Raw genomic sequence first — 16,920 nt, forward strand, 5'->3', positions numbered from 1 at the left:
TCCTTTTAGCTTACCCACCTGCAACATCGAGTTTTCTATAAACGGCGCGGGTGGGAAAGTCCGCATAGAGTTTATCCAAACCCTGGTGGTTATTTCCTACCCGTTCTCCCTAACTTGGACCCCGCTGAACAAAGGCTCAGGCCCACACACGGAGAAAGGTGGCCGGCTGGACCAGTGATGGTCGCGGCACAGCGGATCCTCTTTTCTCCCTCAGGTCTGCCGTTCCCAGGAGGAATTTTTAATTTAAAAATTATAAAAGAAAAACACTTTTAAGGGAAAGAGGACTCCCATCTAGCCCCAGAAGTCTATTGCCCTGCTAGGAAGCGACTGGGGCAACCGCCCTACAAGTCCGAAGGAAGCGTGGCGCTGCAGCAGAGCCCACTGGGTGGAGATGCGGCTTCCTAGGGATTGCGGGACCCGGGGCTGCAGAGAGGATCCAGGAAGGTTTCGGGGGAGGGGGCTGCGCTCCATTGTTCACTCCGAGCCAATCAGAGCTTCCCCACTTCCTCCCAGCCAATCTCCCAGCGCCCCTGTCTCTACCCCAGCCCACCCTCCGGGTCCCCGTCATCTCCTTAGCAAGCCCCACGGCGGTGGGAGAGCTGGGTGACGCTACAGGTCCCGCCTCCAGCTCGGGCCCCGGGCGAGTGCGTACTGACGTCATGCTGCGTGCGGGCCGGTGCGGAATCGCTCCTTCAACTCCGCGGGGCAGGAGTTAGTTAGCCAAGAGCTGTGGCTGGGCGCGCGACCCTGGTCCTTCTGCCCCCCGGCCGCACGCTTTGCTCACATCTCCCTCTGCATGGTGGATATTATTTTTCATTATCCTTTTCTGGGTGCAATGGGGGATCATTCCAAGAGTAAGTCTTTCTATGTGTTGGGGGTGTGTATGTGTGCTTGGTATGCAACATTTCCAATGCAGAAGAATGTTTAGCGGATTCTACAAGTGTCTTCTATTTGACAAAATACTTTGGGGGGGGGATAAAAAAAAACAATGAGCAGCGCTGTTCGCTGTAACAGTGTTTATTCGTTGGAATCCTACTATTTTATTTTGTAATTAGACATTATTTCCCAAGTTGGCTGGATGACCTCAGGCTGTGAATTTTTTCTCTTTTCTGCTAGGATGATTAGGTTTGACTTAGGGAGATGGGCTTCTTTTCTGTCTTTCGAAGCTAGAGGGGTTTCAGTCCCTTGATCTGAGATGTTTAAACTAAGAGCTGTCGAAGAAGCTGAGAGGGGACAGGACTGAATGCTGCGGTGTTGGTGTTGAAATAGGAGGGGAGTCGCTGGGAGCGGGAGCGGGCGGAAATCCGGGCTTGGCCGACTGTGTGGACACGGAGGCGTCCGGGGCTCCCCGGTGTCACCGTGCTGCCGTCGCCCGCCTCCCGTTAATTTCGTCTCTAGATGAACTGATACTACGCCCGCGTTCAAAGACGGTGATAACGGAAATGTCAGGAGATTGTGTTGTTTTCGTTTCCTATTCTGGATCATTCGAAAGCTTACGGTTCCCTTGTGGTCCCACTTCTAAGAGCGGGAGAGCGAGGGAGGGCGGGTTGGGTTGGGGCTGCAGCGGGCCGAGGCCGGCTGGGGTCCAGCAACCGGGCCTGACGCGGGCCCTGCGCCCTTCCCTGCCAGAGAAGCCCGGGACGGCCATGTGCGTGGGCTGCGGGAGTCAGATCCACGACCAGTTTATCCTTCGGGTGTCGCCCGACCTCGAGTGGCACGCCGCCTGCCTCAAGTGCGCTGAGTGCAGCCAGTACCTGGACGAGACGTGCACGTGCTTCGTGAGAGACGGGAAAACGTACTGCAAGCGGGACTACGTCAGGTGAGCCAGCGGGACCCGGGGTTCGCCCCCCTTGGGCTGGGGGTGAGGTTGGGGGGAGACAGGGCCGCGCGTCCTGGGCTCGGGTCCTTGCGCTGACGCCCGCCGCGCCCGGGCCCGCAGGCTGTTCGGCATCAAGTGTGCCCAGTGCCAGGTGGGCTTCAGCAGCAGCGACCTGGTGATGCGGGCGCGGGACAGCGTGTACCACATCGAGTGCTTCCGCTGCTCCGTGTGCAGCCGCCAGCTGCTCCCTGGAGACGAGTTCTCGCTGCGGGAGCACGAGCTGCTCTGCCGAGCCGACCACGGCCTCCTGCTGGAGCGCGCTGCGGCCGGCAGCCCGCGCAGCCCCGGCCCGCTCCCCGGCGCCCGCGGCCTGCATCTGCCAGGTAAGCCGCTCTCCCGGCCCGCACCGCTGCGCCGGGTCAGTGGGGATGTGCGACTGTGTGTAGCCGACCGCCGAGCTTCCGACGGGAAGCCGGTGTGAAAGGCCGCGTGCGCTGGGAACCCTGTTACGTGTCTGCGTGTGCCGGGCAAAAATTGTATGTTTGTGAGCGTGCGAGCCCCGGGAGTTGTGTTCTCCGTGGCCCGGACCGTGTAGGACGCAGGCTAGGATCTGGGAGTGGAGGACCTGTCTGGGTTGTGTTCAGAATTTCTTTGATGAACAGGTTACTGTCAGGGAGAAAATGTGTTCCACCCGGAGCCTACGGAAGGCCAGCGGCGAAAAAGAGAGAGGCCTGTGTTCTTGTTTTGATATTCAGCTCGCCTAAAGGTTCAGGGAGTTTGTTGAATAAAACCCTCCTAGGATCATGGGTGCCCTGGCCAGGAGTTGTTCAGACTAAGAAAAATAAGTGTTGACAGGAAGCAGGTGGAGAGGGTGCCACAGAGACCCCAGTTCCAAGAAGCCAGGGGTTCTGCTACCCAGCCAGACCAAACTAGCCGGGGGGGGGGGGGGGGGGGGCCTCCTTGTGCTGTGTAACACCAGGGACTCCTTCCTCTCCATAACTCCATTTCTGTGCGGTAATGGAGGAAATTGGTTTGGGTGGGCTATCTGTAAATGTTTATCCCGACCTAGAAATGCCTGGAGGGGACTTTAATGTAAACAATGCAGCTAATATCCAGTGGGTGTGTAGACCAGGTTGGAAGTAAAACATAATGGAGTTGGTGTTGAATGAACCCCATCTGAGTTCGCCCAGGGTCTCCCCTTTGTTTTGAAATGTAGGCTTGAGGCTATTCGAGGTGGGTGTGAAAATCAGCAGTCAGTGGGCTGAGGAAACCCAGAGCTATGGAGGGAATCTCAGACTGAAGCCTCAAGGCAAGCAGCCAGGAAGGAGCCATTCTGTGCCCAGGAGGCCTCTGCTGCCCCAAGTCGGAATCTTCCCAGTCTGAGAGTGCTCCTAAGGGCGAGATCAGCCTAGCAGATTTAGGAGTAGAAAGAGACACTCCCAGTCTAGGAGTTGTGCTATGACCTGGGTCCCTGTCCCTTTCCTTTCCCCTTGGGAGTCGCACTTCAATTTCCACCTCTTCCTCTAAAACTCCACCTTCTTCCAAAGGGTTTGTCAGGCTGGACGCAGTTGGGTTTTTCCTAGGGTGTATTTAGTACCGCAGCGGCCTAGAGCAGAGCTCCAGAGTCCTGTAGGACTGGGGAGACCGCGGCAAGGCAATCGGGCTAAGGCTAGGGAGGGAGGGACAGAACGAAAAGCATTCTCCCTTCGGGTAAGGCAGCCTGTGGAGAGAGAGATGAACGAACGGAATATCAGGGAAACGAAATGTTGGGGAGAATGGCTGTCGGCCCGTCCGACCTCCTGTCTCTTGGCCCCTGCAGACGCCGGGTCTGGACGACAGTCCTCACTGCGCACGCACGTGCACAAGCAGGCGGAGAAGACAACCCGGGTGCGGACTGTGCTCAACGAGAAGCAACTGCACACCCTGCGGACGTGCTACGCCGCCAACCCGCGGCCCGACGCGCTCATGAAGGAGCAGCTGGTAGAGATGACCGGCTTGAGCCCGCGGGTCATCCGCGTGTGGTTTCAGAACAAGCGTTGCAAGGACAAGAAGAAGTCCATTCTCATGAAGCAGCTACAGCAGCAGCAACACAGCGACAAGGCGGTGAGGGGCTGGTGGCGGCGGGAAGGCGGGTGGTAGCCGCCCGCGGCTTTCCAAAGCCCCGTTCTGGGGAGACCTAGGCGGAGTTGGCACCCGCACCTTAGGAGGAAGGCTGGCCTTGGCGTTTCTAGTTGTGGTGGTTGGTGGTGGTATCTTGTGCTGGTGACAGCCCGGAGTTGAGGGGCCCTCGGCTTAGAGAGGACCCTGGGGTGCGGTTGGGACTGCGGTTGTACCTTGGTGGGGTGGGTAGGGCTCGATCTGAGTTTTTGTTTGTTTGTTTGTTTTGTTTTGTTTTGCATACCTGGCTAGGGAAGGGCATAAAGGACTTCCGTTTCCCTGGCCTGGTATTTGACTCCTAGGAGTGAAAGGAGTAGCAGGTTTGTGGACCCTGGGGTGTCTCCACTGAGGAATGGGGACTCGCTGTGTGCAGTGGAGTGCGTCTCCTCCCCAAAACAACTTAATTCCCCAATCAGTCGTCAGAGCCCAGGGCTCTATGATCAAAAGTGGTGCAGAAGCTGACCTAAGGCCCTGTGCTGTCTGTCTGCTTGCCCCTCAGAGCCTTCAGGGACTGACTGGGACGCCTCTGGTGGCGGGCAGCCCCATCCGCCACGAGAACGCGGTGCAGGGCAGCGCGGTGGAGGTGCAGACGTACCAGCCGCCCTGGAAAGCTCTCAGCGAGTTCGCACTCCAGAGCGACCTGGACCAACCCGCCTTCCAACAGCTGGTGAGGCCCTGGCAGGCTCCACAGTGGGAGTGGGGTGGAGGGGACTTGCTCGCACAGGACCAGGGCCATGGGGACAGATGTGGGAATGAGAAAGCCTGCTGAGCCCACAACCTCGCTGCTGATATTAACCGGGTTTTAATGTGTCCCCTACTGGGTCCCAATCCCCCTATGCGGGTGGGGACGTGGCACCCCTCTCTTCAGGGTTTGCTCAGCTGACGGCACGTCTGCAGGGAACACTCCCGGTCTGAGCAGGCGACCCTGGAGCAGCAGCTTTGAGCATGTGCTCACTTGTTTTTTCCCCGGTGTCTCTGCCCTCCCAGGTCTCCTTCTCCGAGTCAGGCTCCCTAGGCAACTCCTCAGGTAGCGACGTGACCTCTCTGTCCTCGCAGCTCCCGGACACCCCCAACAGTATGGTACCTAGTCCGGTGGAGACGTGAGAGAGGAACCCCCTCCCTGCCAGCCCGCGGACCTCGCATGCTCCCTGCATGAGACTCACCCACGCTCAGGCCATTCCAGCTCTGAAAAATCTCCGGCCCTTGTAATTATTGTTACTTAAAGCGAGCGGGCAGAGGCACGCGACAGCGACGGGACGGCCAGCAGCGCGGGGACACTAGCCTGCCCCGCTGAGCCTGGAGACTCCTGCTCCAAGGACTTTTCTGTTTTTTTCTCATGACTAGAATTTGGGACATTCTGGGTTAGCTCCGCCCTCACCTCTCCCTCGCTGCGTGGGGAACTGCCACTCCGTCTCTCTGCGCCCCACTCGCCCGGGAACCCATCCGGTGGGGACCTACAGGGCCCTACTGGCAAGGACGCCTGCTCCGAATTCGCCTGCGCTGACCCGAGGCTTTGCTCTGGACTTGTCTGCGAGGACGGGACAATTCCAAGAAACAGACACAACTCCCAAAGCGCATGACTGCCGGACTGAGTAGAAACCAGACTGTATTTAAAAAAAAAAAGTGTTTTAAATTATCAGTCGACGGAGGACAGTGAGAGCCTTTGCCGAACAAACGTAAGTTATTGTTATTTATTGTGAGGCGAATAGTGGGACGAATATTTTGATCTTAATAAAAAACAACCCGATGCCATGCCGCGCCTGTGTGCTGTTGGCGCGTCGGGAGCCAGGCGAACGCCACTTCGCGAGTGGGCCTCGTTTCAGCTTCACCGGCCCCACCCGCCCTCGTGCTGCGGCTCTTCGGCGCCCGACCGGCGGGCCAGACCCTGATTGGGCGCCGAGGGCGTGCCCGACGGGGATTGGGCGTCTACGGGGCGGGCCCGACACTTATTGGGCGCCGACGGGGCGGGGCAGGGCGGTTCCGGTGCGGTGTGAACTGCGAGGCGTTTCCGGAAGCGCTCCTTGCGGGAGGACGCTGGGTGACTGGTGCCCGATTGTAGGTTGACCGGTTAGGGAGCGAAGCCCACCCTGCGCCCCCCGTCTCTGCGGCGCGTCCTCCGCGTTGTCCCTAGAGTGGATGCGCGACGTGATCAATCTCGCTGCATTTATTAATTCCCCCCGTCTAGACAGAGGAGAAGGCCGGGGCGGCTCCTTATCTACGTTTGGCATCACCTGCAAGCGATACACTGAAGGAGCCACAACAAGCCCCCGCTAGGATCGCGGCTGCAGGAGAAAATAAGTCCACCCAGAACCAGTCTGGCGTGTCCTTGGTTTATTTTCTTTCCAGGCCCGAAATGGAGGGGGCGGGGGATGGCCCCTGGATATGTCGTGCCCAGGTCACTTGGTGTGACATTTCAAACCCCTGCGACTTGTTTTCTTGAAAACTGGCTTTAGTGATCGCAGGAAATAACCAAGAGATACTGAATCTGCAGCAGGCCCCCCGGGCAAGCAGAAAAAAAAAAAAAAAAAAAAAAAAAAATCCCGGCAGGCTCAGGTTTTACCCTCTACAAATATTTAACCCTTTGGCAGTCTGGGACAGTTCTTTCTCAAAGCCAGCATTCTGCCCTCCCTGGCTGGTTCGGAAAGCTGCCAGCTTCCAGCCAAACCACCATCCTGCAAAGATCTGACATTTCTATTTTCTTGTCTCTACAGTTAAATGTCTACCAGGTCGTCCCTCTATGTCCAGGTTTTGTTTTTTTGAAGGAGTGTAGTGCCCTACTGGGTAGGGGACAGTTACCATTTCTAGCTAATAACAAATGTACCGAAAGTCTGGGATAGAGGAGTAGAAACCCTCTGTTAGAAGCAGTTGGGCTGTCCAGCAGTTTCACACCCATCTACCCCACAGCCCCAGTTAAAGATGGAATGGTTGCTGACAAAGAAAATTACAAGTGGGAAAATTGAATCGGATTTAGTTTACTTCCCAAAAGTCAAGGTGATGCTAGCACTTTAAAAACGTGAGCATGCTCTTTTTTGGGGGGATTTAGGAAATGGTCTGCAAATGTTCCTACACACACATATATATCCTGTATATCTATATTATATGCACACACAGATTTAATTAGGGCCAGGTTTACCTCTTAAGGCTAGTTCTTTGGGGCGTTATTCCTTTAACTTAGACCATTCCCTTCCAAGCAGAAATACAGATTCTCCGTTTTTGCTTCTGGTTGGCTATTGGATAGGAAATGACACTATAATAAATCTTACTTTTGGAAACTTGCCTATCAGAATATTTTTTACTTTTTTACTAAAAAGGAACGGGTCCTTAAGGGATTTCATTATTAGCACTAGATTTTTGCTTTGGACAGGTTGCAGTATTTTACAAATACCTACCCGCCTATTTACTATGATCTCTTCCCTCATCATTTATAGCTTAAGCCAACCAACAACCCATTTCCACTGGACACTCTTGTGTGCCTTTTATTGTTTTGGGGGAATTGCCCAGGTAAAGCAGTTGTGGTGCAGAGAGAGATGTGTGAGTGATCACAAGCTTTTTCTCCCACTACTCACCCAGAGGAGTGTGTGGTGCTCTCAAGTTCCCAAGAGGGAAGGCTTGTAATGTCCTTGGCAAGGTATCAGATCTACAGTTAGTTACCTTAATAAATATCAATTTTACTGGTTCCCAGGTCATCTTTAAACATCTTTTGTAATGAAGTAGGGATTTCCTAGTAAATTAAATTACCTGTGACAATTACAACTTTTGTACTAATGTTGAACAGAAGACATCCAGATCTGTAGGAAAATCCTAGTTCAAGGAAAGGGGCTATGGGCAGAAAAATGAACTTAGCGTGATTCACTTCAGATACAGTTTCCTCAGAAGACTTAACCAATTATTTGCTTAGCTCTGTTGAATTGAGGCAGGAAAAGGATCCCAGAAACAGATACATTTTTGGCCTCACAAATTTGGTACACATTGTAAGGCTGCATAATTCTGTAAAATTCAGAGTCCTTGTGGCAGTACTCACATTGAATCTTAATATTAGATGAGTGTGGGACAGAAATCAGCCTTTCAGTTTTGAATATGGAGTAGGTTAAAGCTCAGTCTTGTCAGAGCCGGGAAGACCGGGTTTAAATGAGCCATTGTTCTAAGACCGCCCTCCCCAAATGCCAGACTCTGCCACTTTTGCCTAGGGGTGGGCTTACACTGCCTGGCAGTTAGCTACGTACACCAAGGGGAGAGAATTAGCTAAATAGAAGCCTGCTGGGGGGAGAAAACAGTGAAGGAGTAGGTTTTTGCAGAGAAACAAGTTCCCAATGGAGCTGCGATAAAAGCAGGAAATTCGGAGTTTATTAAGCTGATGCACGGGCAGATTAGAGGCTTTTAACTGTGGGTCTGATTGATGTAAGAGTAAACTTTCTTTAAAATGCTGAGATTCAGTGCTGTAATGAGGATTGTGTGACCAATGATAGGCTAGCACCTTGTTGATGAAGACTGTGAGTGGAGAACACAGCTAAATAGAGCTAGGTTGAGAGTAGTGATGGGAGCAAGAAAGGGCACCAGGAAGTGCTCCTCTCAGATCCAGATGTGGGGGCAGGGAGGGGTCTTTGCGCCTTTGGCAGCAGTCCCCGGCCAGGCAGCAGTGCTTGGTGGATCCAGCCTTTGGTCCAGAAGGTCTGCACCTAGAGGAAGAGTAGGTTATCAATTGGACTCAGGGGTGGGTAAAAGTTTGTCTGTTGGGAAGTTGGATATGTACCTGAAGTGTGGGGCCTGAGAGAGGGACGATTGGGGACCTAGAGGACAGTGTCCTCTCTGATAACCACTAAAGGGGGGGGGGGGGCGGGCAGGAGCCAAAAGAAAGATGCAGGTGTTTTTCACAGCTGCTAGGGTATGAAGAACAGAGGTTAAGGTTAGAGCCTGGTCTTGACCTAGGCCTCCTGGATGCTGAGTTCCAGATTCAAGGTCACAATGCGATCGGCTACTGCCAGAGTCTGGCGGGGTGAGGGGGTGGGGGTGGGAGAGCTGCGCCTGAGGAAGCTGCAGTTCTGAAGGTGCTCTTAGACTTTTGGAGTAACTGACTCCGAAGAGTTTAGGGGTAATTTTGTTACCCCAGATGCAAGTGTTGCTGCTTCACAGGTACAAGCAGCTTTTCCTCCTCGGGTTTGAATTCTGGGCTGGTGGTAGGTGGAAGCCGCGGGAGAAGGGGACACATCCCACAGAAGGGCAGTCGGACATGTTTAATTGCGAATTCTGGGAGGTTAATCACGGTTGTCTCTATTATTTATGGTCTTTTGGCAAATTTCCGAGCAGATAAGAGATATATTCCATCGCGAATAGCCTCGCAGGAAACATTATAAATACTTGATGCCCCCACTCCCCACCCCGTGAGGACCGCCCTCTGCCTGCTCCCCCCATTCTGGCAACTTTAGTTGTTCCTCTCTCCTTCCCTCCCCAGAGATGGGGAGTACAGGGTTCAAGGAGGAGCACTCATAGTGCTTGGCATGGCTTACATCACACTTCTTTATTTTCTTTCGATTTGTAAAACAATAAAAACCACTGAACATACAAAACTCTGTAGCACCATTAGGTTCAAAAAAGAAGTGCCAGGAATGTTAGGTAAGTTTGCTTTTCCGTAAGAAAGGTAAGATTTATTGTGTTCAGCTTCCTGTGACAGTCTTTAGGTTTTCCACAGCTAGATCTTTCTTTGGTAATTGTTACCAATGCCACGCAGGGTTAAGAGGGTGCCCTGTGGCCAGTCCCACAGGAGCTGTGTGCCTGTGATTGTATCAGGATACGGCCACCCTCATTGCTTCTTTTCCACCGTGTTGTTTCAAGTAAATTATTTAAGAAAATACTTGATGTCCTCATTTAAAAAATTATTTTAGAAGCTAAATTTAGCTCAGCAACACTAATAGTTCACAGTGCTATCCCCCAATGAAGTCCCAACCAGTGGTTAGGCGCTATAATTTCAAACAGTCCCCAGGCTCACTGAAAGTGTTAGTTACACGGGTCTCAACTTCAAGTTTTAGAAGAAAAACTTAGAATAGGGTTTATAAACTCTGAACACTTTCTCAAATTTGTACTGCTTTAATGTGAAAAGTCAACACTGAAATTGTGCTACTCCATTACAAGGAGGATACTGTCTCATTTTACCCACATCACAACTGCAAGTTGCACAGCCTGGAAGTAAACAAACTCAATTTGCAAAGTTAGGAAGGACAATGCAGTATGTACACTTTATAAACAATGGGAAGAGGAGAGTACAGACAGACCAGAGGCCTGTGGGAAACAATGGAAAACACCAACGACCGAACTCAATACAGAATTAACTAAAAAACATTTATTTTTTTTCTTTTTTCAAGAAAAATTGCCGGGCTTCTTCCCAGGCCTGCTGAGGAAATCTGTTAGCCAGCTCCAGATAGTCCCCGGGGTTCCCGAATTTTCCTGAGGGAGACAGAAAAGAGACTAAAAAGTAACTTTTGAAGGCTGAGAAATTAAACTTATTTTGATGTCAGAGTGCAAATGGAGCCATACATTCCAAGTAAAGCACTGTGGTATAAGTGTTATAAACATGTATTTTAGCCACAATTCAGTCTGTGCTTCTAACATATTCAGACATTAGCCTACATAAAAAATGTTATGAAGTATTTATTTTGGGACTTCAAAATAAGAGAATAGGTACAGTGAACATAACACAGTGACAGCTATGTATAGTCTTTCGTGGGCACATCTGTATGTGAATGGTGACTTTATTATGACCTGGACAACAACCTAAAGATAACGAACACATTTTATTAAGGACTTAATCTAAGTAAGAAGGGAACCCATGTAAAAGCTGTAAGTTGGATTATTAATTTTTCTGAGTCAGGTTTCATTGTGTAGCCTGTGCCTATATCATACTGGGACATGCATATGCACACACGTGCACACACAGAGTCAGAGGCATTGGATCTCTTAGATCTCCAGTACAAGGAGCTGTGAGCTGCCTGCCATGGGTGCCATGAACTGAGCCCAGGTCTGGGTCTTCAGCAGGAGTAGCCTGAGCCTAACTGCTGAGCCATCTCTGCAGCTCTCGGGCCACCTCTCCTTAAGTTAGCTATGAATTGTCACTAAGTGCTGAGAGCAGAGCAGAGAACACCTGTCAACTGCTGTTTTGTGTGTGTGAAGTCTGTAGAAATGCAAGGAAGGCACCCACCCTACTGTCACCCCCATCCCTGAGAAAGAAGGTTGGGACTTCCTCTGGCTTTGCTCAAACAAGCAAGGAAGGCAGCTTCAGCTTTTGGGACTTGGCTTTCCAGACACTTAAATGTGACTCATCTTTTTTAGGGCAGAAGAAAAAGAAAAACATCTACATAGTTATACTGGCAAAAAATATTGTTGCTTAATTAAAAATAAATACATTAGAATATTTGCAAAAGTATTTTCATATGCTTAAAAATTAAACACTTGTTCTGTAAAAAATAGTAACAAACTGTAATGATTTCCCTCACATTTACTAATAGCTTAAAAAAAAAAAAGAAAAGAAAAAGAGACAGAGGCTGTGACCAAGTGAGGGTAGACCTGAACTTGCACGTGGAGTCTAGAGGAACTATTGGTGCTGACTTGAATGTCTGAGAAGTTGCGTGGCTTTCTGTTTACTTAGAAAAGTATCTGAGTCAATAAAGCCTCCCATTTTTTTTTCATGACACTGTAACAGTTTTGTTGTATTTTTTTTTTTTTGTGTACTTTGCAATACCTGCCTACTGTAGATTTTTTTTTAAATGACAGCCAAATTGTCTCCAAGTAAAGGCTTCTTGCTGGGTGCTGTAAAGAACCTATAAGGTAGGAGTGGGCCTACGAACACCAACTGTTAATATTTCATTTCATGAAATAGGTTCTTATGTAGCCCAGGTTGGCCTCAAACATACTATGTGGCTAAGGGTGACTTTGAAAGGGTTCTGTGTCTACCTCCCTGTGCTGGGATTACAGATGTGTGCACTATGTCCAGTTCTGAAGAACACTCATCACTATCCAACTAACGAGGTCTCTGGAAAATCTAGAGTGGGATTCATTAATCTGAGATTCTGCCACAACAGCAGAGACCAAACTGCACTTCTCAATTATAGCCCGGGTAGCAGGCTATTTAAGATATTTAAGATCATAAAAATAAAGCTTAAAGTTCTACATCTCTACCTCTGACCAGGAGAGCACCTCAGCAGGAACAAAAAGAACAAACAAATGCCTGAGACTCTACTTCTAGAACTCTGCTAATGGGAGGTTAATGCTTCTCAATGTAAAGTTTATTTTCAATTAAAATAAGTCAAGTACTTGAATTTAGGGGTGTAGCTATTGTCATGGTACTTTTTTTTCAACATGGACAGAGAACCCATGTTAGGGACTGAAGCACTTACGGTGATTTGTATGGGCCAATGGTAATGTTATGTGACTGGCTTCTCTGTTGTTAGTAATTAGTCAGCATTTAATAGATCTTGTACTAGGTAAAGTCCCAAAGATGGTTTCTGTTTTTTTTTTTTTTTTTATATTTCTATGAGTCTTCTCTGTAGATTCGTATGATATAGTTGCTTTCTTTTCTCCTCAAATATCTGGTGTCTGAACCTCACATACTTGAGGTGACACAGGAATTCTCTAATTGTTCTGGAAAAAGGAATGCAAGCCCATTCACTTAGCTACATACACATGGGGTTTACTTTCAATGGGACCCACCTTTGGGATTTGAAGACTGGTTATCCACATGACCCGGAGTCTGTGCGAAGTCCTGTGTGTAAAAAGAGAGAAATGGAGTTGAGACAAACGTTCTGACCAGAACTGTACAAGGTCCCTCTAATCATGTGTCACAGCCCCACGAATTATCTGGGCACAGAGCAGCAGCAGAGAATGGGACTGTGTGGCCAGACTCTTGAAAGCTGAAACCAAGTCTCCTGTGTGAGCACCACCGAGGGCCAGAGTACTGTCTACACCACAGCTGTACACCCCAAACTGGAAACCTAAGTCAAATGTACTATTTTAAGCCAAGAAGACATCATTTTAAGGTTTTGGGGGGGTGTGGTATAAAAGATTATGCTTTTCTTACTCTAACCCAGGCTGGACTCAAGGAGTGACCCTCTTTCTTTATTCGGACTCTTGAGTGCTTGACTATAGGTGTGTGCCAATATTCCTGGAGGGAGTTCTTATAATTCAGAACAGCCAGGACTGTTACACAGAGAAACGCTGTCTCAAAAAGCTAAACAACAACAAAAAAGTGTTGTGCCTCTATCTTACAGTCTCCTCACTTTACTTTTAGATGGAAATTGGAAAAAAAAAGTAGTATATAAGGTATATATCTTCAGAAATCAGTGACAGGCCATAATCTCATTTTAACATTACTATCTAGTGATTGTTAATAATCTATATATGGAACCATGACACATTTATAAGTTAAAATTTAAACTAATTTTCTTAAGTACAATTATTTACAGAAAAAAAGATCCAACTTCACTAGTCTAATAATACTACTCCAAATTAAAAATAAGGTTATTTTTGTACTACTTAGAAAAATTATATTAAATGTGGTTTATTTGGAATAGTTGTGATATTACCCACCAAATGGTATGTGTGTATACATACATACGTACACATGCACACACACACACACACACACACACACACACACACACACACTCATAAATAAATTTGGATCTCATTCATATTTGTGTTTTTTGATACAGTCTCACTATATAGTTTAGGATGGCTTCATATTATCATCCTCCTGCGTGCTTATATTTTTAAGGTATTTTTAAAGAAACTACTGTGGCATGCATGGAGACTTGTCTCAGCTGACCTCTGGTTTAAGCTCTATACAGCTTCCTTCCTACCAGGCCCTGGCCTTGCTCCACAGCGTTCACCTCCTGTAATGCTACTTGGCCTCTTTGTTTCATGACCTGTCTTGAAGATGGGTTTTATCTGTCTTATTCATTGATACAACTCCAGGGTCTTGAGCAGAGCCCAACACAGTGAATGGTTTCAACAGAGAAGATCACAGTCTGAAAATGCCCAGTTACTTAATGACAGAGTCTCTCTAAGACCAGATGAAGAGCCCAGAGCTGAAGTGAATGGCTTTACAGTATTAAGAGTTTATTAAGATTTTAATCTAATCATGAGCCAGTTTGAACTCATGCTCGCATATCCGAATACATAACTTGAATGCATTTTCAGAAAATAGGACCCAGATTCAAATACAACTAAACTGAAAAGAAAACAATTCTAAACCTCGAGAGCTGTGATTATTAACTGATCCTTCAGAGAGAGATGGAGTATGGACTTCGATAAAGAAGGCCCGGAAGTCCTCCACTCTCTGTGGCTCTCAGGCAGCTGCACATGCTCACACTCTGACAGAGATATCTGAGCACTAGCCAGCACAGGGACAACACACAAAACTCTGCTTCCTGTTTCACTGTTAGGAAGAACAGGAAGTATGTGCAGCAGGAAGTAATTTTAAGAGTGGAACATTTGGGGAAAAAAGAGACATTTCATAAAATAATCCACAAAGACTGAAAATCCTGAGTTTGGAACTGTCACCTTGGTTTTGCTCTGCCAGCTCAGTGAGCTACTGGGCACCCGGCCTCACACACCGATTCTGTCTTCAATCCTACAGAATTTTGTTGTATCAAATACAAGGTTGTACTTCAAACTTTTAGATTAAAAAAAAAAAACAAATAGGTTTTATCCCCCCTTTGTACACATATGCAAGTCATATTTATTATTTTCAATCTATTCATGTTCAAGTTTTATTACAAAAATATGGAACACTTCACGAATTTGCATGCCACCCTTGCACGAGGGCCATGCTAATCTTCTCTGTATTGTTCCAATTTTAGTATATGTGCTGCAGAACCAAGCACATCATATTTATTTTTAAAATGTTCAAATAAATTCAAATTTTTATCTTTCTTCAGTGGTTATCCTTTGTAGCAAGAGTAAAAAGCAGACACATGCCAGTCGAAGCCTTAAAAAGCCTGGTGTCCTGTTAAGCAGTTTTAACTAGGTCCAAGTTTTCATTTTACCAACAGCAAACAAGCTCTTAGCTTGAAATCCTCCGGGCAGAAGAGTCGGCACTCCACCCACTAGTAATGTGACTTCAGGCTTTAGAAATTACATTTTGCAGCACAGACACAGGTGGAGGGCGAGAAGAAAGCTGCCTCGAATTTACTGCCTCTCAGTCTCACAGATCTCCCATAAAACCGGAGAAACAAGGCATTAGGTTGAAGGTACCTGAATGAATGTGGCGAGTAAAACACAGCTCATCTCTTGCTCCAGAATGAGCTTGTTCTGATGGTTGTTGTGACACGCAGCGATAAGCGAAGGGAACAGCACTTTGATGAGCCTCGGGTCACTGAAATACTGGAAGGGCAGCTGGCAGAGCTTCTGCAGAACCGTTGGGTGGCGGCCCGACTGTACAATTACCTACAACAGACAAGGAGATAGTCAACTGACTCCTGAAACCCTGGCCTGCCTCTTAGTCAGCTGTTGTTAGTCTGAACCAGGGACCATGCTGAAGGAGGTAAAGATAGAAAAAGGCACTTGATTCCTTACCAGAGCTCAATGTAAGCAATATCTGAAAAGAGCTAAACTTTTTAGAAACCCTATTTCTCAACTTTAAAAAAGAAAATATTCCAAAGGTTTTGTGGTCATTTAACAATTATAATCCACGTTGAAGGGCACACCTTCCACGGAGAGCTGTCACCTAGAGAACAGATTTAGGACATGTCCTCCAAGCAGTCTCCAGTCCCTAACAAAGTAAGACAGTGTCTGCAGTGGCCCTGCCCACTGCAGTCTGCCTGACCTGGCTCACTGCATACACTGCATGCAGCTAGATAGGTTCCTTATGTAGACAAGTCCTAGAAAGAAAGGGGGCTGACTGTGGGGGAATGGAATGGGTTCAGCTAGTACAGGCTCTAAAAGATCCTTCCTCCAATCCCTACTCCTTATCTTGGTTTCCATCAGTGCCATTGAGTCTAAAAGGAGAACTGTTTAGATAAATGAGACTGTTGTCTTGCAGCAGTCTGGGTTTACAACTGTGTACACTTTAATAGGGCAATGCAATTAGTGGGCTGGCAGGGAAGCTCTCCTAATTCACTCCCTAGGCTGAAATGATAAACTAAGAAATGCCAAAATCAGATCTGTTTCAAGTAACTTTGATTAGACAATTCTAATATGAAAGAGCAGGGTGACCCAAAGCCCACTTCGCAGTATGGGAGGAAACTAGAGAACATTAGGGACACTGCGAAAGCTGAAGGTCAGGACTGTAAATTGTACTGGGGGGTGGGATGGAGGGAGAACACGACGTTACAGGTACACACCCAGACAGGATGGCATTCAAATTGAAACCAGAAGGACAGAGTGAAACAGCAGAGACAGGAGAAACATAAATTACTGGGATTTACAAGTTTTCAAAGTACTTTTAACAATATTTTAAGAACACATTCTCAGATGATAATGCAGTGTGCTCTAAGAACAAAATCAACAAAGTAATAGTTCGCATATTTTTGTTCAATAGCCAAAATGACATCAAAAACTTTTGGAGAATGTTGATAGGGACCTGTTAATACCTTTAAATCCAAAAGGAATTTTAAAGACTTGCACTGTGACAATTCTGCACACGGCTGCGCAGCGCCATTTCTGACAGCAACCGAGAAAACTTTGCTACACCATCCGCCTTATTGGTAAAGCTTCCAGTTAAATTTTTATTTTAATTATTATCTACATATTTTGTAACACAGCCAAATGGTTACTACTTTAGAATTTATAACAATGCCATTATTGAAACTCTTTCCCTCCCCCGCCCCTCTTTGGGCGAAAATTAAGAACTAGTTTTTTTTTTTTTCCTTTGAAACTTCATTGTTAAAATGCCATTATTGGACGACAATTTAGTAATTCAAAGGGTGTTAAAAGGGGCCAGTTTGGCTGGCACAGAC

General features: G+C 47.9%; 2 protein-coding genes across 2 annotated transcripts in view; one reads left to right on the top strand and one right to left on the bottom strand.

Moving 5' to 3' along the window:
• Nucleotides 1–796: 796 nt before the first annotated feature.
• ISL2 (ISL LIM homeobox 2) lies at nt 797–5,080 on the top strand (the record flags this gene model as incomplete). Its single annotated transcript, XM_080929707.1, has 6 exons — nt 797–854; nt 1,630–1,819; nt 1,940–2,202; nt 3,639–3,922; nt 4,476–4,643; nt 4,964–5,080. 6 exons carry the CDS (start codon nt 797–799, stop codon nt 5,078–5,080), a joined length of 1,080 nt encoding a protein of 359 aa, XP_080785833.1.
• Nucleotides 5,081–10,282: 5,202 nt separating this feature from the next.
• The window catches only part of SCAPER (S-phase cyclin A associated protein in the ER), a 322,094-nt gene continuing 315,456 nt past the window's right edge, over nt 10,283–16,920 (bottom strand). The window contains exons 31-33 of the mRNA XM_080929740.1: nt 15,218–15,409; nt 12,674–12,725; nt 10,283–10,414 (exon numbers count right to left, since the gene is read on the bottom strand). Of these exons, the coding sequence (XP_080785866.1) occupies nt 10,311–10,414; nt 12,674–12,725; nt 15,218–15,409 (348 nt within the window). The 3' untranslated portion in view covers nt 10,283–10,310. The remainder of the gene's footprint in view (nt 10,415–12,673; nt 12,726–15,217; nt 15,410–16,920) is intronic.

The sequence above is a fragment of the Micromys minutus genome (genome assembly GCF_963924665.1).
Source record: "Micromys minutus genome assembly, chromosome: 16".
Lineage (NCBI taxonomy): Eukaryota > Metazoa > Chordata > Mammalia > Rodentia > Muridae > Micromys > Micromys minutus.